Consider the following 21,290-nt stretch of genomic DNA (forward strand, 5'->3'; position numbering starts at 1 on the left):
TTGCATGTCATGTGATTGAGTGTGGAGTATCTCATCGAATGATCTGGGGCGGAGCTATATCTTAGATGAAACTTTTAGTGGCTTTGTTGCGGGATCATAATATCCAGTCGTTTTGTGATGCGGAGCGTATTTACTGATAGTTAGGGCGTGATTGTTGTTATTGTTATCTGAGCGAGCTTATGTGGTATTCGTTTTATGGTGGTGTGGATTGCGTAGTAGTAGTCGCTGGGTCTTTAACATTCCATTTTCATGCTTCCTGGAGCCTTTTACCGGTGGCAGAAGACCTTTGATCTAAGAGGAAGCTTTTTACCTTTCGCAGGTGTTTTTTTTTGTTGTGGCTTTTCTCTCTTCCCGTCTTTGGTAACGGCGCGAGATGCTCGGCTGGGTTGGTCTGCGTTCCTTTCTCTCCACTCCTAGGCTGATAGAGTGAAGGAGAGAGACGCACACCTCGCTCAAGACACATACGCCTAGATATACTCATACACACACACACACACATCGATAGAGAGAGAGAGAGCGACTGGTGTATAACGCATGGCTGATTATAGATCCACCTTGACACCGCTCCACGCGCTGCATTACTGAAAGTCGGACCGGTTCTTTAGGTGCCCCCTTCGCACGCCTCGAAAATTCACCCTCTCGTTTCTCTTTTTTCCTTTGCCTCCGCCGTTACGCGTGGGCCCACACACCCATAGACGCGGGCATACACCGAAGCACCCAAGTAGTGGCTGTGGTTCTGCGTGCGGGAACGCTTTGTGCGGTGTCTCGAAGTAGACTTAGAGCCCCCCTTCCTTCCTGACAAATGAGCTCCCGGCCGTGTGCAATGACGACGCCGTCGCACTCCTCCAGAGACGCTAAGTACGCTGCCCTGCTTGCAGGGCTGGAGAGAAGCTGCCAAGTAGCGCCAGCTACTGATAGTCGCTCAACTCCGCAGACGGGGCGGGAGGGGCGCTTGTGTGCTGCCCCACCAGTCCACGTAGCCGAGTCACCAGACTCGTTTCTTGCACTATCCTCGTCCGGTGCTACGGATCTGCTCTCTGCGTCGTCATCCTTTGCGTCGTACTCCCCACTCGCGGCCCAGCGACGCAGCGAAAGAGCGAGCGCCGCGGCCCGCGCGCCATCGGCACTGTTTGAGGTTCGCGTTCACCGCCGGCGGAGAGTGGATATCTACGGCGGCACTCGACAAGACTGCAAGGCCTTCACCCAAAACATGGGCCACGGGCACCTGTGTGCCTTACTGTCCACAAGCTCTTCCATTGACGCACCTATGGTAGAAGCGGACCTGCACGGCACTCACTCCTACTCTACGTGCGCTGCTGCTGCCCTGCAATCAGCTAATGCTCAGCGCCCTTGTGGCGCCGGCAGTGGCACACACACGGATAGTGTAGCGACCCGCTTTAGGTTCACCTCAGATGACTACCTAAGCTACTACCTCGCCCACTATGGTGACCAGTTTTCACCGCAGTCCTCCTGTCCCAACCACCCTACAGTTCCTTCGATGGTGCGCAGAGACGACCTCCACAACGGCGCGCCGCTGCCAGCGTCGGAGTTGTCCGACTTCAGCGAGACGCTATTGAGCATTGGGTCATCGATGCGCTCCTGCGCAGCTCTTCCATTGTTCGGTAGTATACCAGGTTGCTCACCGATCGTGGCGTCTGGTGGTGGCGCACAGATGGAGGCAGCTGGTGATAGCGACGTGACGCACCTCTCTTCTCCGAATGTCGCCTGCCGCCTCTTCTTATCCCCGAACCCATCGCTGAGTCACCCGTAGGCGTCATTGAGTGCGCTGCACATGAACACAGGTAGAGGGGGGGCGGTAAAGCGCATTGGTCCCACGCAGGTCTCGGACGTGGGCCGGGACATCCTCACCACAGCACACTTGTTGACAGTCATTTTGTTGGAATCGGCACTCGCCGACAAACATGTGGAACTCATGAAATGATCACAAGAGAAAAGAGGTATAGATACACATCCGGGGAAGACGCAGTCAAAAAGGCAACTGTGGCGTGCCTCAGCGTCCTCTTGCCGTGGAGGTATCTGAAAGTCCGATGTGTGCCTGGACGTCAACCAGTCACGTCTGTGTCTCCGTAGATCTTCGTCTCTACACATGAAATACACAAAACCTCTCATTCCCCTTTCTTTCTCATCTCCTGCCCACACCCCTCTCCCCCTCTTTCTCTCGTCATCACGGCTTTGTTTTGGCTGCTTTGTCTGTCTCCCTCCGGAGAGAAAGAGAAGCACAAGTCCCTCCGCTTTCTTCTTGGAGTGACTGTGTGTCTGCCTGGGCAGTTGACCGTCCACCACAACACACACTCGTCTATCCGCTTTGGGGTTTCTCCCTTTGCGCACTTGTCGCATCGAACTCTGCGCGTTGATCTGCACACGTGCCCACGGAAAAAAAGAGAAGAGCATATTGGTGGTGTGATGGTGTGCTAGCGGCGGTGCTAGCGCACTGTACATCCCTGCCGCACCCCTCCCTTTGTTTTTTTTTTCGGCTCTCACCGCGCCTCTTTCCTTGCGGGGGGGCTCCTGAGTACTCGTCGCTCCTCCTCCTCCTCCTTATCGACCTGTACTCTGCATTGCCTATGTGCGTGTCTGTCAAGGAATGCAGTGCCACACTACATAGGCAGAGAGGCTGCGGCTTCGATGAGGCCATCGCTCGCTTAAACCCACCAGAACCCTCACCGCCGCCCGCGGTTCTACTGCACACGAGCGAAGTGCCTTTGATTGGCCTTACCCTCCATATCACTGGGCTTTCGCGCATGGCGGCAGGCTTCTGCTCCAGCAGGCGAGCTTGATGATGGGATGCAGTATCGAAATGGCAACGTGTCGAGGGCTTCGCCGATGGTTATATCTGCTACCCCCCTCGTCGTCTTCGCCGAGCGAGAGTTTGGTTCGCCTCAACGCGGCTCACACGACGCCGATGACGATAACGCCGTTGTGTACGTGAGGTCCGAAGAGAGTGTAAGTGCTGCTGCTATGGACGTTGCAGCCGAGGCTAGCGCCGCTCCGGCGTCATTCTCCTCGTCTGCTGCCGCAGACCCGCTGCTTATCCTTCTCAGCCGCCCCCCCCCCCCCCCCCCAGGAGAAGTTCTCCATGGTTGTGGATTGGCTCTCGTTGGTGTCATACTGTTTGACGTACTTTTTGCGCTCCTCTCAGGTGCTCTACACCTTTCTCTTCACCAAAATGGGCACTTGGTTTTCTTTGGGACTTTCCACAGTCGCAGCTACCTACACCCGCACCCCAGCTCGCTCCTCACTGGTCGGCCGGCAGCGCTACATGCCTCGCTGCCAAGTAAGCCAAAGCGCGAGACCGACTTCGGTCACTGGGAAACGGCCTCGAAGGCAACAGGAACGACAGCGGGGGTGCAGGTTAGAGACACGACGGCGCGTCGTGGCTGCAACGGCAGCGCCCCCGCCGCAGGGATTGTACCTCTGCCAGTAGCGCACTTGCCCTTCAAGAAGGTTTCCACCGCCGCACTTAAGCGACACCAGTCTCATGAAGATGGCCACCGCTCTCGCAGCTCCTGTCTGGTGGAACGTGAAATAGAGTGTGCCCCTTGGCAGAGGAGGGCTCGATGGTGAGGCCACCGCTCTCCTCATCCCCGACGGCGACTTCGAGGCAGTTGCGGCGTCGGCTCTGGTGGTGCGTGTGTCTCCGTGGGACACTCACCCAGACGCAGCTCTTGTGGCGGATCCTCTTCAACGCTCTTCTCACCGCCGTGCGCTTCGTATTCCACGAGTGCCACCTCATCTTTGAATTCGGCACGCTCTTCGGGTACATGGCGGCCGTCGCCTCCCTCTTTCTATGCGGAATGGAGATGGGGTGCATCATGGTACGCCTGTGGCGGCGCTGTCCGTGTGGTCGTACAACTCAGACACCAGGTGAGGGAATCGCTGTGGATGCCTCGCCATATACAGACGACTCTCTGCTCCGACTAGCCCCGTACGGCGCCATCCAAGAGCCGCCAATGGCGTACCTTGGCGAAGGAGATGCGTCGTGGATGTCGCACACGTCGTTGGCACAGTGGTAGGTGTGCTCGCTTGCTTTCATGGCTCTCACTCCTCAAGTGCCTTCGTGCGTTGTTGTACTTCTCAGCGACATCAAAGAGTGGGCAGATCAAAATGTCACACAAAATACGGACACGAACTCATCCAAGCTGAAGGAGGGACAACAGTGTAAAAGGAGAGGAGGCCAGTCACTCACCCATAGGTGATTCAGCGTCGGATGTCCCTTGCACGCTGTTGTCGGTGCCTCTACGCAAGGGTAGGAAAATGCGGCCCGAGAGCAGCGTGCAGCAGCACCGCGGTTACGTACCATTGCCTGCGCGTCCTTCCTGTGGCTTGCAGCACTCATCAGCGAACCATGATTGCTCTCTTCTGCCATGCTTTCCCCCCTTTCCCCATTCCACATCTCATCGGTGGAAGACGCACTGCCTATTGTGTTGTGCGCGGGAAGCCAAAAAAAAACAAAATCAAATACGATTCGTTGGCACTACTGCGTCCCTTCGTACTCGCCTCCCCTTTTGCTCTGTGCGTAGGCTGCTACTTATGCACCCACAGGAATTGCCAGCGGAGGCGGGGCGACGCTGGTCCACACGCCACGAAAGGAAAGAGAAGGCTGAGGGAAGACTCAGAGAAGCACACTGCAACTCGCTCATCCGCACAGATGTGTAGACAAACATGCAGATATGCTTGTGACTGCTTTTTTTTCTTCCTGTTTGTCGCCTTGTTTTTGAGTAGCATTTTTCTTTCTCGCTTCTTAAGTAGGTGCGTGTATCGGTATCAGTTAATCGGCGCGTTTGCGCGTTAGTGAGCGCAGTTGGCTCTCTTTCACTTTTCATTTTGTGGCGCCGGCTTCGCGTGCGTACTTCTTCCTCTTACCCCCTCCCTCTTTCTTCCTTCACCGATGCCTACCACCACCACCACCTATTCTTTTTTGCAAGTCAGCTGAGATGCCCATCCCCACTATCCAACCATACAAACCGAGAAGAAGCGCACGAAGTGAAGAAGGAAAGTGAGCGGTTGTCATCTTGCGCCTTGTCTTTTGTTTCAGTTACCTCAGCCTCTTTGTACACCGCTGCCACAACTTCCCCCCTCTCTGCTTCGTGTTGGCTGCTTCTCTTGGTTATTTCTTCTCTTTTCACGTGATCTCCTCTTTGCCATCCACACGCCCTTTTATCCCCGGTCCCCCTCCTTTCTACCCTCCTCCCACCCCCCCCCCCTTCTCACATATTCCACCGCTCTCCGTTTTTTTTATTTCTGCTTGTTCTGGTGCGCTCCTCCCCCCCCCCTCTCTCTCCCTCCGCTCTGTGCGTGCTACATATCATCAGCTGGTGGCGCGCATCACCATCTTGCTCGTGAAGGGAGGAAGCGACACATGGACGCAAAGGAAGCTCCTTTTTCACCTCTCTTGTGGTCCCCGACGTGTAATTGTGCAAATTCGCACCTGCTGACTCTTTTCCTGGGGTTTCTTCGCCTTTTGTTTGCCTTGTTTCCACCACCCGCCCTCAGCATATCTCTGCTGCTGCTGCTGCTGTTTTTTTTTTGGGGGGTGACTTTGCGGCTCTTCACAACGTTCTCGTTTCTCTGCCGATCTCTTTCGCTTTTCTTTTCTTTTTTTTTTTCGTTTCTCTCAGTGCCTTTCTTCCCTCCTCGTCCTCTCCTTCCACTCCTCCTCGAGTGCGTCTGCAAAGGGGCTCAAATGCGCACGACGCCTATACGCCCAGGACACAGGCAGTGCAGTGGCTGTCTTCTTCTAGTCACCTGTTTCTTTGTTTATACCGGCAAACCCGTGACAGCTAAGCGGCGCCGAGCAGAGCAGAGGGGGGCGCAGATGTCTTTGAGGGAGGAGACGAGTGTGCGAGAAGGAAAGGGCAAAACAGCGCGTCTCTCGCGGTGCCCACCATACACACATACATCACAACAGGTCAACATGTGTGGAAGCTGTGAGGAGGAGCAGTGGTGTCAAAACAAACCAAGCGACATACACACGTACTCACGCACGCGCGCTTGTAAAGAACACTAAAAGGTGAGAAGGAAAAAAATGAAGGGAAAACGAGAGGGTGGGAAGGCGACGTGGGCTACATCCACCCTGTTGTGGACCGCCTCTGCTCCGGCACGAATCGCTGGCATCAGCGCTAACAAGAAACAAGGGAGCAAAAGCGGTCGTTGAAAGCAAACTGAAAGAGACCCTCGGAGAGGTAGTGGCTCGTACATATATATGCATCGCCGCGCTTTTCTTCGGCGTGCTGCCATCTCTTGCAGCCAACTCTTGTACCTTCGTCCCCCCCCCACCTCGTGTAAAGGCTCATCGGGCAGTGCATATCGTGCTGTCGTTGCCGTTTGTTGGTCTCTGCTCACGTTTCTCACAATACGAGAACGTTGTGTGGCGCCGTCTCCGGCAGGTGCGTCTGTGTCGGTGTGCGAGAGTGGGAGAGGGAGAGGGAGCAGAAGAAGGTGTTAATGTTCTCGCTTCATGCCATCACCCATTCTCTCTTCCTCTTTCATGGGTCCACTTCTTCGTTCTTGTATTTTCCTCTTGTTCTCATACCCCGCTCGTTGTTCTTTTCTCTCACTCCTCCCCTGTATGTGTGTGTACGTCTCCGCGCGTCTGTGTGCGGTGGTTACCTCTCCTCCTTGCCCCGTGTCCTTCACCAGCTGTCGCGCGTACACGGCAGTGCGTGTATGCCCTGTGCAGTCCTCACGGTTTGTTGGAGGAGGACATCTAAGCGCGTCTGGGTGACTGCGTGTGCCTGTGTCGACGAGCTCTTCATTGTCTGATATACCCATACAGTTCACCACGTAGCCGTCTCTCTTTTTTCTTCTTAAGCAGCGACATACCGAGTGTGAGAGAAGGAGTGTGACAGAGCGGTGATTAAGTAACACGCTTTCTTCGCTCCCCTTGTTGCCGTTGTCTTTGGCGGCTTGACCTTCACAAAAGTCGCCGCCATCGCGTGATTGAAGTGACAGTGAGTCAAGCTTTGCTTGCCCGAGGTAGATACGCGCTTACAGAGGCAGAGGGCTGACCGGAGGAGGAAGCACAAGTGGAAAGAGACGCGAGGCAGTGGGGACCATCTTGTCGGAGTATCGTACGTGTGTGCGGGCTACTCCACCTGTCTTTTCTCTGTGTTCTCCATCTCCATTCTCATCCCCACCCCTCCCACCCACCCACCCCCTTTTTTTTTCTTTTTCTGTTTTATTTTGGTTGCCTCTGCACATTCACCGTTTGTTTTTCTATTGCCTCTTTCGCTTTTCTTTTCTTTTTTTATTTATTTTCAGCATCTTCTTTTGCCGGACTCGTCCTGTTGCGGCACACGCAACAGCGACACCACACACACAAAGACGCAAATACATTCCAAGCAAGCTACCCCCCCCCCTCTCCCTCGTCCTATCCCCCACAAGCCACACGCAGCACATTAAGGTGCGTGCACACGAACACTCTTCTCTTGTTGCTGCTTATTTTGCTAACCAGCCGTCACCTCTACTCTTCCATCGTAGATATTTCTCTCCCTCCCTCCCCATAGGAAAAACCATAACACCACTAAAGCCCATTCACACTCACCAGCTACGCACCGCCACTGTGCGTGCATGTGTGTTTATCAGTGGAATGGGTGAGGAAGAGTCGTCTTTGCCTCCTATTGCTGCAGCAGCAGTGTTGAAGCGCCATGCAACTGGTTAAGCAAGCGATGAGCTGGAACGCGACCTCCTTCTTCACCGGGTCCTTTGACCTAGAGGACGAGGTGAAGGTGTTGGGTGACTACACCGTTGGTCATCGCCTCGGCGAAGGCGCGTATGGCTCTGTCTACCTCGTCAAGTACCTCCCATCGGGAGACCGCTATGCACTGAAGATTTTGCAGAAGCAAGATCTCTTCAACACCTCTGGTATATACCCCATCGCTTACTACCACTCATACGGCGGTGCATCACCGCGGGAAGGTGACGGTGCAGAGTCGTGCCCGCTTGGCGGGATTCCTGTCTCCATGGCATCCGCCTTGGCCAATACCCTTGAGCAGCAGATCATCTCCGAGGCAATGGTGATGCAGGCCCTCGAGCACCCTCACGTGGTGAAGTTCTACAAGTTCCTGAATTCCACGACGGCCTTTTACTTCATGATGGAACTGGCGGAAGGCGGGAAGCTGCTTGACCTGATTCTCTTCAAGAACTACTTTTCTGAGGACGAGGCGCGCATGTACTTCCAGCAGCTGATCTCCGCCATTGACTACTGCCACCGCAACGGGGTCGCACACAAGGACTTGAAGGCAGAGAATTTGCTGCTGAGCAATGACGGCCGTCTCCTGGTCTGCGACTTCGGCTTCTCCTTGAAGATTGCAAAGGAGAACATCGACGACCCGGAGAAGACAATCGTCACAGGCGACAACGCTGCGCTGCTTGACTCCACTGGGAATGGGTGTGTGTTTGGGACACTGCACTACACCAGTCCGGAGGCGGTGATGGCGTCCTCGCAGCAGCAGAAGCTCACCTTCGTGGGTGACAGCATGGCAGTGCCGGCAGAGACATCGGGAATCCCGGAGGACCAATCGGAGGGTCTCGCTCACTGCCCTCTTGCCCCTACCGTGGCAGCCTCGTCCAGTTCCAGTGTTTCGTCATCCTCGTTGTCGCACAGCGTCTCGTTCGGGCAAGGATGGCGACGGAGGGCAGCAGGGTTGACCACCTCAAAGCGCTGGAAGATGCACGGCAAATTCAGCGTCAAGGGTAACGGCACCAACCTTGACGCGTCCCACCGCATCACTCCGACCGACGAGGCCGAAGCAGTACAGAGGCTGCCGGCGGAGGAGGGAAGGGTACGGCCCAGTCCTTCTCTGCGGCGCACAGGCAGCGCCCAGAGTCTCGCCAGCGACACCAACGGCCCCAGGCACAAGGGAGTGTCGCCCACCAGCGGGCTTAACAGGTTCGGGGAGGGGCTTAGCATGTTCGTAAAATTTCTCATGGGCAGCAGCGTCAACTCCAGTGGCGGCCGCCAAGCCCACGACTCGCATGCGCGCAGCAGCCACGCTAAGTCACCGAAAGCGAAGCAGAGAGCGACAGCCGTGCTATCAAGCGCTGAGGCCACGGCCAAGCTGAAACGCTCAAGCAGCACTGCTAGCTTCCCTGACAGCAGAGAAATGGAAGGAGGCACATCTGAGGCACATCAACCGCTGCGGCATCTCTCCGCTGACACTTCCTCTCACGAACGTGTGCTGATGCTATCCTCCGATGTATCGTCGTCCGTGTCTCCCACCACCTCGCCCTTTGCGACCTCGTTGAGCTCCGAGTTGGTGGACACGGCAGCAGCGCGTATCGCAGCTTACCCGAGCGCTACCGCCACCGCAAAGCCCAGTATGCCCTTGCCATCCATCAGCAGCCCAACTACCTCGAAACCTGCCGTCACATCTCCAGCACTCCGCCATCCGGACACGGAGGACGTTGTTGCCGTTTCGGACGTCAACGCGAATGGCCTTTACTCTCCCGACACGGCATTTCGCAGGGATGCAGTCAGTGCGCAGCGCTTGGCTCTGCCGGCACCACAGATGACTGCTTCGGTGCTGGATGCGCCGAGGTCGCGCAGCGCGTTTCCGCAGTTCTCCCACCACTGCCACCAGACTCATGACCACAAGCATCACCACCGCCGTCGGCAGCAGCGATCCGACACCAGCAGCCGGGTTTTTAGTGCGTCGACGCCCAATAAGTTGCAACCCATCATTGTGGACCCCTTCCAGCAAGACTTGTGGAGTGCCGGCGTCATTCTTTTCTTCATGCTGACTGGTCGGCTGCCCTTTGACGGCCGAGATGATGAGGAGACGCTGCACTTGATTCAAGTGACCGAGTTTGCCTTTGACGAGGAGGAGGTGAAGCGCATCTCGCCGGCCGCGCGGAGGCTGGTGATGCAGATGTTGGCACAAGAACCAACGGACCGGCCCACCATCGAGCAGATCATCGCAAACCAGTGGTTTAGGCGGGACTTGCAACTCGAGAAGGACTTCCCGCACCGAAAGGACCTGATAGAGGCGCTGCGAGGCGCAACACCGGACTCGGTGCAGCAGCACCCTCTCCCTCAAAAGTCTGCCAAAAGTGCGGGGCTCGCGGCCGACGGGTACGGCGGACAGAGCGGCGCCGGCTGCGGAAGCGACGGAAGTGCCTGCGCGAGCACCAGCCGTGACGTGCCGAACTCTTTTGGCAGCAACGTGGCCAACGCCCGCGCAGAGTCACCTCTATTTCACTCCTCCCACCGTGACATGCGCATACCTGCTACGCAGGTACCGTCGTGCAACATTTCATTCTGCGCGGGGTCGTCTGCGCGCCCGGGCAGCGCGCCCGGCCTCGGCCCCGGCTCTGGCCCGCAGCGCGACACCCCCACGTTCGCCACCTGCGACTTCTTGGACTTCTCCACACATCACCCCGTTACCCCAGAGGAGGAGCGGGTACTCGAGACGGCATTTCGAAAGGTCGACCCCGACGGCTACGGCTGCATCACACGAGACCAGGTGCGCGACATGCTAACCACCCTCCACGGCGATTTCGTCCCAACCGAGGACGTCGACGAACTTGTGCGTCTCTTCACCGGAGACGCGAGTGCCGCCAGCATCACCTTCGAGCAGTTCCGCGACGCGTGGGTGAGCAAGGACCTGGCTCACATCCCCTTCACTCATAGCAGCGAGTTTCAGCTGGTCAACATCATCGGAACGGAGATGGATGCGGTTGAGCAGGGGGTGATTCGGGAGCTGCGGAAAGCGTTCAACAGTCTTGACGAAAACCACCGCGGCGTCATTCAGCTCCATCAGGTGCAGCACGTCTTTGAAAAGCACCACATACCCGTGCACAAAGAGGAGTGTCTCTCCTTCATCAAGTACTTCCACGAGACAGAACTGACTCGCTGCCCCAAGCGGGCTTTTTTTTACTCGCAGCGGTGGGGAGCAACGCCGACCACGATGAGCCTCTCGCCCCCCTCTGGGGTATCATTACCTCTGGGGTTTGCAAAAGCGCGTTCGCTGCCGTCCACGACAGGCATCACTCGGGGCCGGAGCTCAACAACGACGCAGCAAGGCGCCACCTCATCTACACTGCCATCCACGAACGACGCCTCTGACCCTGTCACAGGAACGACGATCCCTACCACTCGTGGCACAGTCTGCAGCGGCTCGCAGACCTCGTTGCCGCCGCCTGACTCCCCCATGTCACCGTCCTCCATCGCCGTCTCCTTCGACTCCTTTGTGCGCGGCATCGTGAAAAGCGACATTCTGCTGAAGCACCCTCTTGGTCGCAAGCTGGCTGCTGCCACGAACCTCGCCGCACTGTTTCAATCACGCAACGTAACCGAGTGCATTCAGCACGGCTTTCTCGTCACTGGTCTGCAGGGCGTCATATTGGAGAAGCTGACGAGTGTGCCGGAGCGACTGCTGCTGTTGTGCTCAGGCGAGATAATCTCCAACACCGAGAACATCTACTCGTTTCGGTATCTTGGCTCCTCGGTGCTGACAACGGGAGCCACGATGCGCACGACGACGTCGCCGTTGATGTCCTCGTCAGTGGCGACCACGGCATCAAGCACAGAACCAGCGACGCCTTCGGTGTCGCGATGCTGCCCCGTCAGCTCAGACGCTAGCAACGGCGCAGCAGGCAGCACAGTAGCGACGAGCAGCCCAGGTTCCCTCCCCCATAACTCTGTTGTTTCCTCCTCGGATCGAAGCACCGTGTGTGCGCTCTCTGCATGCACGCAGCCGCCGCTTGCCAGCCTCCACAACCTCTCGCGGGCAAACTCTCTCGGTTCTGCCGCAGACTTCCTCAGCCCAGAGCAGGTGAGCTGCAATACGCTCACAGGCCGCAGCGTCTTGGTCTCACAGTCGAAACAAAGCACCACCGTGCCGATTCTTCGTTCGTCAAACCGCGCCAGCGCTACTGTCAACGCCGCTGCACACCCGGCGACGACACTGAGCGCTGTCGCCGGGGGAATGAATCGGAGTCGCTCCCTCGCCCTTCCCTGCCGCTCGAGCTTGCTGCAGCCCTTGCCGGTGTCGCACCGCACGGGCTGTAACGGTGACGACACGCACAGTACCGTTTCTTGCTCGCACAACAGCTCCCCCATTGTGAACGCCGCCATCAACGACAGTCATAGCAACAGCAGCCGTGGTGCCCTCTCCTTTGGGTTGGGTGAGGAACTCGAGGGTCTGACATCCACACCGGCGGCTGGCGGGCGGCGGAGGGTCAAGGACGATGTCAAGCCGCCCAACCCAGCCTCTAGGGGCCCCAAGAACAACAGTTTAATCACCACCGCTGGCAAGGCTGGCGTGTGTCAGCGAAGGCAGCATGACACTACCGACCCTGCCGCCCTCGGCGAAGCAGAGAAGCGAAAGGAAAGGTCGAAGGTGTCGGCAGCGCGGGGACCGGCAAAGGGCGCTCGGCCGCTGCGGCACTCCTCGGCTCGCACCGGTGCGTCCTTGTCATCTCGACTCGCAGCAGCCGCTCGTCTTACACCACCGCCGTGGCTTACTTCGACGCAAAGCACGGGCGTCGAGGTGTCATCAAGCCTTCCGCACAACGCCAATGTGAGTTCCTCAGCGAAGGTGTTTCCACAAGCTCAGGTGACCCCGTCCCTCCTGGCCGCTCACTCGGTGGCGGTGATGAATGACGTGTGTGACATGGATGTTATTCTGTCACCTGCCAGCATGGGCTACACAATGGTGCAGTTCCGCCTCATTCGTGGCAAGACAAGTGACTTCCATGAGGCTGTAACATTTATTTCGAATGTGCTCGAGAGGGAGCGGGAGCAGGCGATGCAAGACACCATGACGTGCGGGGAGAGTGAGCTCATGTGAGGCGAATGGGAGGCCCATAAATAGCATGATGTACGTGTGCTGGGATAAGGTGGCGGAATACGGCATGTGCAACGTGCGTCTTGTGTTCCTCTGTATGCCAGCTTTTCCTGTAACTCTTCCCCAATCGAAACGAAAGTTTAGAGGAAGGCAGTAACGGTGCCGATGGCTGCCGTTAGAAACCCGCTGGCGCGGCAGCGTGCCTGCAGGGTTGGCGTCTCCCCTCGGGAGTGACTCTCCTGGGCCGTCGATGGCGCACATCGCCACGCACGACCCCCTCTACGCCTGCTCTCTCTCTCTCTCTCTGAGGGTGCTGCCGGTGTGCGCTACACTGACCACGCGTTCTTTACTCTCTGCCTCCCTCCTCTCCACTGCTCTTCTCGGTACCTCCTCTCTTTACACACGCGTGATGCACGTGGTTATTGACCACCACCGCAACAACAACCGCCTCGTATTTACTTCTCTTGTTTTGCTTCGCTTCACCGAAGTAACGACACGTGTAGGAGAAGTACGAGCGTAACCGAAAGAAGCGAGCGACATCAGTGGCGAGAAGTTTGTACTGTACAGCCAACAAGTAGTGCCTCGGCAAAGAACTGTGCATAGCAAGCTCCTTTGTCTCGCTGAATCAGGCGTGAGCGGTATCCCCCCCCCCCCACCGTCTCCCCCAGTCTCCCCTTGCTGTGTCCCTTGAGCATATAAGAAGCAATCAAGGCAAAGAGCTACTGAGGGCTACATTGCAGACAGGCACACACCGATACCCACTCACGTGTACGTCCCACCTCTCTTTTCTTTATCGTCCTGCTCCTCTTTGGCTCACCAAACATCCATACGCACGATCACTCGCGTATCGGCACTCATATTGAGAAGGCAGCTTTTCAGTCTTCCTTCACTGCCCTTCGTCTGTCTGCCTGTGTGTGTGTGTGTGTGCGTGTGTGTTTCCTGCATTTGGCCAGACCGCAGCAGCACGCACCCTGGAGTTACGTCTCTCCTCCTCTATTCTGTTTATTTTCCCTCCTTTTGTCTCCCTTTACCATTTCATCAGTGTTAGTTTATTTGGCTTCGCTACATTGCACTACTTTTCAATCATATAAATATAAATATATATATATATACATATTCGTAACCTTTTACCTTCGTGCGTGTGCGTGCCGCCCCCCTCCCCTCCCCCCGCATACGATCTCCGCCACTCTCTCTCTCTTTCTTTCTCTTGCTGCCTGCGTGTGTTTTGTTCGTCCGCTCTCGTCTCTCCACTCGCTTTCCTCAGAAGATAACGGAGGGAAAACAAACCAACAAACAGAGGAGGAGGAGTGGCACCGAAACAGGACACGTAAAGAAGGAACGAACAAGCAAACCGAGTGACCCGCGGAGTTGTGGGCGTAATTGCTGGAATCCACCCATACCCCTCCCCCCCTCCCCATAAACCCCCCACCCCATACCCCCCATACGTGAAGAAGAGAGGGACCGTCGAGGACCAAATAAAGACCGCCGCGATACAAAAAGACCCACACCGGCTCTCTTTGTTTTCCTCCCTTTTCTGTATTTTTTTTTTCTTCTTGAACATTCTCTCTTTCATTCTCTTTCGCGCGTTTTTCTGCACGTGTGCTGTCGTACATGCTCTGCTGGTACGCCTTCTCCGCCTGACCGCTGCCTCTGAGACCCCTTGTCCCTGCCAAAGGCGATTCCTCTCTTTCAGCTACTTTCTCTCATCGCGGGCCTTCAGACACCGTAACCACGCCGAGCCACATTACCCCCTCACGTGTGTCTGTGTGCGTGTGTCTACCCGCTCCCGCTTGATCAAAGCTCCTACTCTCGGCACATCACACACCACACAAAATACACGTGAGGTGAGGCCGAAGCGCAAAGGACAAAGAAAAGAGAGGTCCAATACAAAAGGCGAACAAGCGCCTTGGGCGACTTCGCAAAACACGCAGACATTCGAGAAGGGTGACAAGGGTAAGAGAGCAGAAACTCCCTAAGCTACGAGGCTGTGCGTGTGTAGGGTATTCGTCTAGCGTTTATTCTTTGTGGCGTCTCTCGTCTTCTCTTATCATCACTCTTGTCTTTGCCCTCCTCTTGCTGTAGAGCTTCTTCTGTTGCTCTTTACTTGCATCTTCTCTTTTTTGTTTGTCTTCACGGTCAACTGTTTTCTTCCTATCCGCTGTTTTAATTTCTCATTCTTCGACTCTTTTCAGCTATTCTCTTCTATTTTTCTTTCGCTCGGTGTCTTTTTCTCTCTTTCCTTATCCGCTCTGCTCATACGTGTGGATTGCCTCGCTCTCTCTGTGTGTGCTGTGTGTCTCTGTCTGTGCCTCCACGACCTTCATCGTCACGTACTACTCTCCGACGTGGCGGTTCGCGCAACAGAACGCTCACACCTATCGATACAGCACCACCCTTTTTTTTTTCCCCTTTCCGTGGCTCTTCCTTGCATGTGACATACCCCATCTCTCTCCCTTTCCTTTCTCCGCCTTTTCACTTCCTTTTCTACCATCATTGACCAACTTCAGCAATTACCACTGCGCGTTTATGCATTTTTGGTGTGCATAATCGGCATATTTTTTCAATCTTAGCTGTGGTTGTGTGCGCGCTGGGTACTCTTTTTTTTTTCCCCCTTTTGACTTTATTATTCTCCTGATTGTCGGATTTTGCTTCTTATAACTCCATATTCATTGACGGCGCACAAGCGCGCACAACGCCGTGAGCGTCAGGAAAAGAATAGGAAGAAGCAAAAGAGAGGCCCGGCGAGCAAAAAGCGAACCTCATAAAAAAGTGAAGACCAGGTCATCTTTTTCTTTTCTTTTACCCCCTTTCTGTGCGCTGCATACTCCTTTTTCCTTTTCTGTTGATCTCTCGCTCTCTCGCTTTGTCCAGCCCCCTCCTCTCTCTCTCTCTCTCTTTGCTTTAACACCGTTTCTTTTCCTCTCGTTCTCTGCGTCTGCGATAGTGTATTACGTGCGTCTCTCTTGTCTCCTTTTGTTTCTCTTTCCTTTCCTCCCTACCACCTCCCCTCGCCCCATTTTCTTCGACGCTTTGTGTGTTGCCTTACTTCCGTGTGTCAACGAGAATCGAAAAGGGGAAAAAGTTACCACACACCTACGCACGTAGCCGCGCTTAGGGAAAGGCCGCGGCAGCTGCGCCTGCAGGGGAAGAGGGAGGCTCTCTCATACACACACACATACGCATACAAACAGAGGTGTGACCATTTGAAGAACAGTCAAAAAGCTCCGCATTCAAAAGGGGAAAACACAGCAAAGAGTTCTAAAAAAAAGCGTATTTTTACCCTATAAGTGCGTGCCTTGTCTTTTCCTTTTTCTTATTGCCTGTGTACGCTCTCTGCAACACTACGCCCGCCACCACCGCCATCATCAGTATCCGAGCCCTCTCTCCTTCTTCCCCGTTAACATCCTCTCGACAGTAAAAGTTTGGCTGCATTATTATCATTCTTATTACTGACATTCTTTTATTTGTTTCCTGGAGCAACGAACGAAAGCGAAGAAGAAAAAAAAAGTGAACACTCATTCTCATCGCTTCTCACTACCCCTGTGTACATATTTTGTTCGAATCGTGTGTGTGTGTGTGTGTGTGTGTGTGCTTTCCTTTTTTCTCTTCGTGTCTGGCTTCTTGCAAAACGGGAAAGAGAGTACGTGCGTGCGTGCGTGTGTGCAGACTGCGCGCCTCTTTTTTCTTTTGTTGTTGTTTGGTGCTCTATCCTTCGCCCTTGTTTTGTTGTACAACTTGATCTCATTCCAAAAGGCCCGGACGCAGCGCCAAAATTCAACCCCACGAGCGAGTCTTTTCGCTCCGTGATTGGTTGTCTTACGTTGCTCACATTGACGATATATATTTTCTCTTTGTTTTTTTTTTTTAATCTCACTCTTGCGCGACGCACTTGCTTCCTTTTTGTTCTCCATTTCTGTTTGCCTTTTATTATTATTATTTTCTCGCTTCACTCCACCGTTTCAGACGTCTTCGTTGAAGCTAGTAAGCCAGCGCCTCCTTCTCCCGCGACAGACTGCTCCCTACGCAGAATCGAGGGAAAGGGTGATAGGCGAGGCAAGCTCGGAGGCAAAGCAAACAGAAGAGCGCGAAGAATACACACAAAGAAAAGAAGTGATTTACCTGGCAGCAAACAACAAAAAAGGCCGCCTTTTGTTTTTAAAGTTGTAGTGCGTAGTATCCCCACCACCCCCCTCCCCCTCCCCTATCTCATTCTCGTTTCTCCCTTTTCCTTGACAACAACAACGAAAAGGAAGGCAGTTGAAGTCGCTTGTTTTTTTTTTTATTTACAGGAGTGGGCGAAGTAAACAACAGCAAAAAAAAAAGAACGCATAGACTCGCAAGGAATTGAATCTCATTTTTGCTTCACTGATACGCTTTCCGTTTCTCCTTTTGGGGGGATTTTCTTGGCAAGCTGCACTTCTCTCTCCCTATCTGTGAATACCCCTCCCTTCAACGTTTGTTTTCCTCATTTTTCATTTCTCTTCTCCTTCGTTGAGTGTCTTTGTTCCCCCCCCCCACCCTCTCCCCACTCCATCCGTTTCTCTCTGTGTTTCTTTTCTTCCTTTTACTCTCCCCCCTCCTCACCTCATTTCTTGTCAATCACTTTTATCTCCTTTTTCGTTTCACTTCGTCCCTCCCTCCCTCCCTCTCTCTCTCTCTTCTGTGAGTCCTCTGTCAGTGTATTCATTGTTTTCTTCTTTTTCTGTTTCTTTTCTCTGCCTCTCCACCCCCACCCATCCCCACCCACCCACCCTTCTCTCTCTCTCTCTCTCTCCTTCCCCACCGTCAGTACTCGCTCGTTTACCTTCTTGTAGTCTCTTCTCCCGTGTCTCTGTCCGTCCGCGTGCAGGTTTGATCTCGTCACGGCTTTTTTTTTTCTGGTGCTTCTCTTTCGTTTTTTTTTTTCGCCCTTCCTCGTGCTTGAGGTGTAGAAAATAGCGTGTGACGGCCGAAGGAAGCAGTGCCAGACAAAGCGAGAGGCACCCGAGTCGTACACGGCGACACAACGTACGGAGGAGGCAACGCCATTGACATAAGTGAATAGACGTTGGACTGCTTAGCAAGCAAGGAGACACAGGCGTTTTGTAAGCGGCTGAGAGAGCGATTCGGGGGCCAATTATCGACTGTTTTGCTTTCCTCGTTGTCCTTCCTCTAGCCATACCCGCGCGCTCATCTTATCTCTCTCGCTTGCTTCTCTGTGGGTGCCTTGCGTGTCTTGTGCGTTCTTCTTTCTTTTACCGTTGCCTCTCCTCCCTAACACCCCTACATACACCCTGTCATCACCGTCGAACTGCTCACCTTGTGCTGATCGTTGCCTTTCTGGTGGAAGAAACGGCAAGTTGTGCACACGTGTGGCCACCCACTGACGTGACTGTCGACGACGCCGGCGCTTTTTCCTTTTTTTTTCGTTTGTTTACGGCAGGATCACTACACCGCCGCCATGTCTTCTCGTTCGAGCCGGCACACGCGCCAGCACTCCGTCCTCGTGGCGGCGCTGCTGTGCGTTACGCTTTCGATGCTCGCCAGCGTGGGTGTGCACTCTGCGTCCGATGGGCCGCACCTCAACGCATGCGCCAGCCGCGTTCCGTACTATACAGCCGTTCAGCAGGAACACACTCGCCTGTTTCTCGACGCCATGAAGGTGAGCATCCCAGCCTTGGCCTCCGTGTGGACTTGCAACAACTTCTGCGCGCATGAGGGAGTAGAGTGCACAAAGGCTGGCTTGAAGCTCCGTCTCGACTCCGGAGCCCTCAGCGGCAGCCTCCCCGAAATCTCCGAGAGCATTGACGGCCCATCTGTTGTGCTAACGGAGTTCACCTTTTTCGGCCACGGTGACAACTTGAAGGGTACGCTTCCTGCCAGCTGGTATCAACTTACCTCGCTCTCTTCGTTTGTGCTAACCTCCAGCGGCATCGCGGGGACGCTGCCAGAGATGTGGGGCACTCCAGTCGAAAGCCGCGCGGAAAAAGGCTATGGTGCGATCAGCCGCATGGCAAAGGGACGATACGCCCAACAAAAAAGCTCTCTGCGTATCTTTCGCGCGGCAGGCAGCAACATCAGTGGTCCGCTGCCCGCCAGCTGGTCTCAGTACACCACCTTGGAAGAGATCCATCTTCAAGACAACCCTATCGACGGCACTCTGCCCGCGTCATGGAGCAGCTTGATAAACCTTCGCATTCTCAATCTCACCAACACCAGCGTCACGGGAACACTACCGGAATCCTGGGGTGCCATGCAGTCACTTCAGGTCTTTCATGCCAAGAACAACAAACTTTACGGAACTCTCCCAGCATCCTGGGGAAGTCTGTCGGCATTACATGACCTGCAATTGATCGGCAACCTATTCACTGGCATTATATCACAAGAATGGGGTCAGATGAACGCACTCCGGCGCATCTCTCTCCAACTCAGCCAATGCACATGCGTGCCGGAAAGCTGGATCACCCAACAGGTTGATGTTACGCTGTACTCCACCGATGACAAGGCCATGTGTGAAATCACCTCTGTCTGCCCTTCAAGCAGCAGTTCGGCGCCGACCAGCAGCAGCTCTGCACTGGAGTGTGACGGCCCTATCCCGTTTTACAGCGAAAGCCAACAAGTGAACACGCGCAGTTTTCTCGAGGCGTTCAAAGATACAATCGAGGACCTTCAACCTCTCTGGACGTGTACGAACTTCTGCGTATGGCCCTATGTGCTCTGCACCCCTGCCGGCGTGGCTGTGGAAATTACTGGGACTGAGTTCTTCGGTCATGTTCCTGAGGTTTCTCCAGATGTTGACACGGCTGAAGTGGTTGTGACGAAGCTCGATTTCAGTCACAGTATGTGGGTCGAGGGCGACTACCCTGCCAGCTGGGCCTCGCTACACTCCCTTGAGCACGTGTCCTTCGCGTACACTGCGATGTCGGGAACGCTGCCTTCGGAATGGGGTGATATGGACGCGCTGAGGTACCTCGATTTGAGCTTTACGTGGACTAACGGAATGTTCCCTCAGAGTTGGAGCCGCCTAGCGAAACTCGAGGTGCTCAACTTAATGCACCTCACAATTCCAGACCACCCGCCGGACTCGTGGAGTCACATGACGGCTCTTCGCGAGCTCAATCTTGCCAGTACCAGAGCGTCAGGTACACTACCGGCCTCATGGAGCAGTCTGAAGAACCTAGAGATTCTCTCACTCTCCAACAACAACATGGTCGGCAGTCTCCCAGAGCAGTGGGGATCACTAAAGCAGCTAGCGACACTCATGCTCCACAAAAACTACCTTGGCGGTTCAATCCCCGAAATATACAACGATATGACAGCCCTCACGCGTGCCAGCCTGGAGAACAACCGATTCTGTGGCTGCTTGCCGAGCGTCTGGGCAGCACAACAAGGTGTATCCATGACCATCACTGCACAAAAAGAGGTACTCGCTTCTGACTGCGCCACCGCCAACACCTGTGACCCAGAAGCTGTCAGTAGCAGCAGCTCTGCGCCGTCGTCCTCGTCGTCTGCACCGTCCAGCAGCAGCTCCGCGCCGTCGTCGTCCTCGTCGTCTGCGCCGTCCAGCAGCAGCTCTGCGCCGTCGTCGTCCTCGTCGTCTGCACCGTCCAGCAGCAGCTCCGCGCCGTCGTCGTCCTCGTCGTCTGCGCCGTCCAGCAGCAGCTCCGCGCCGTCGTCCTCGTCGTCTGCACCGTCCAGCAGCAGCTCTGCGCCGTCGTCGTCCTCGTCGTCTGCGCCGTCCAGCAGCAGCTCCGCGCCGTCGTCGTCCTCGTCGTCTGCACCGTCCAGCAGCAGCTCCGCGCCGTCGTCGTCCTCGTCGTCTGCGCCGTCCAGCAGCAGCTCCGCGCCGTCGTCCTCGTCGTCTGCACCGTCCAGCAGCAGCTCCGCGCCGTCGTCGTCCTCGTCGTCTGCGCCGTCCAGCAGCAGCTCCGCGCCGTCGTCGTCCTCGTCGTCTGCGCCGTCCAGCAGCAGCTCCGCGCCGTCGTCGTCCTCGTCGTCTGCACCGTCCAGCAGCATCTCTTTTGAATGCAATGGTAAGGTACCGTATTACTCAGCAGAACAGGTGAAGCACAGCATGCGTTTTCTCTCAGGGTTTTCGGAGTCGTTTGCTGATGCGAGTGAGACATGGAGGTGCCCTAACTTTTGTGCGTGGGATGGTGTGACATGCACTGAGGAGGGGTTTTTCTTTGAACTTGGCGGAGTGGTGACTTCTGGCACTTTACCGGAGGTTTCAGCTGACTGCAATGGTTCGTCGGTGCCCGTTTTGAAGATCAGTGCGGGTGGGGCAGAGGGCAACGTGTCTTTGAAGGGCTCTCTTCCATCCACATGGAGCGAGTTGGTGTCTCTTGTAGAGTTGGACCTTTCTCACACGGGTGTCAGCGGAGCGGTGCCGGTGGCGTGGTCGGCATTATTGAGACTCAAGAAGCTTAATTTGGGCTTTAACGGTTTAAGTGGTGTTCTCCCGAAGGAATGGAGTGGACTGGCAGCAAGGGAAGAGCTCTT

At 55.3% G+C, this 21,290-nt stretch overlaps 4 protein-coding genes across 4 annotated transcripts; all 4 read left to right on the top strand.

Moving 5' to 3' along the window:
• Positions 1-2,805: 2,805 nt before the first annotated feature.
• On the top strand, positions 2,806-3,585 carry LBRM_34_0490 (conserved hypothetical protein; the record flags this gene model as incomplete). The annotated part of the gene is made up of 1 exon (XM_001568112.1): positions 2,806-3,585. One exon carries the CDS (start codon positions 2,806-2,808, stop codon positions 3,583-3,585), a length of 780 nt encoding a protein of 259 aa, XP_001568162.1.
• Positions 3,586-3,782: 197 nt separating this feature from the next.
• On the top strand, positions 3,783-4,034 carry LBRM_34_0500 (conserved hypothetical protein; the record flags this gene model as incomplete). Its single annotated transcript, XM_001568113.1, has 1 exon — positions 3,783-4,034. One exon carries the CDS (start codon positions 3,783-3,785, stop codon positions 4,032-4,034), a length of 252 nt encoding a protein of 83 aa, XP_001568163.1.
• Positions 4,035-7,667: 3,633 nt separating this feature from the next.
• Positions 7,668-12,812, top strand: LBRM_34_0510 (conserved hypothetical protein; the record flags this gene model as incomplete). Its single annotated transcript, XM_001568114.1, has 1 exon — positions 7,668-12,812. The coding sequence occupies one exon, from the start codon at positions 7,668-7,670 to the stop codon at positions 12,810-12,812; it is 5,145 nt and encodes a 1,714-aa protein (XP_001568164.1).
• Positions 12,813-18,249: 5,437 nt separating this feature from the next.
• Positions 18,250-21,290, top strand: LBRM_34_0520 (putative proteophosphoglycan ppg3; the record flags this gene model as incomplete). The annotated part of the gene is made up of 1 exon (XM_001568115.1): positions 18,250-21,290. A coding segment is annotated over one exon (3,041 nt), but the record flags the coding sequence as incomplete, so codon positions are not given.

This window comes from Leishmania braziliensis, chromosome 35, assembly GCF_000002845.2.
Source record: "Leishmania braziliensis MHOM/BR/75/M2904 complete genome, chromosome 35".
Lineage (NCBI taxonomy): Eukaryota > Euglenozoa > Kinetoplastea > Trypanosomatida > Trypanosomatidae > Leishmania > Leishmania braziliensis.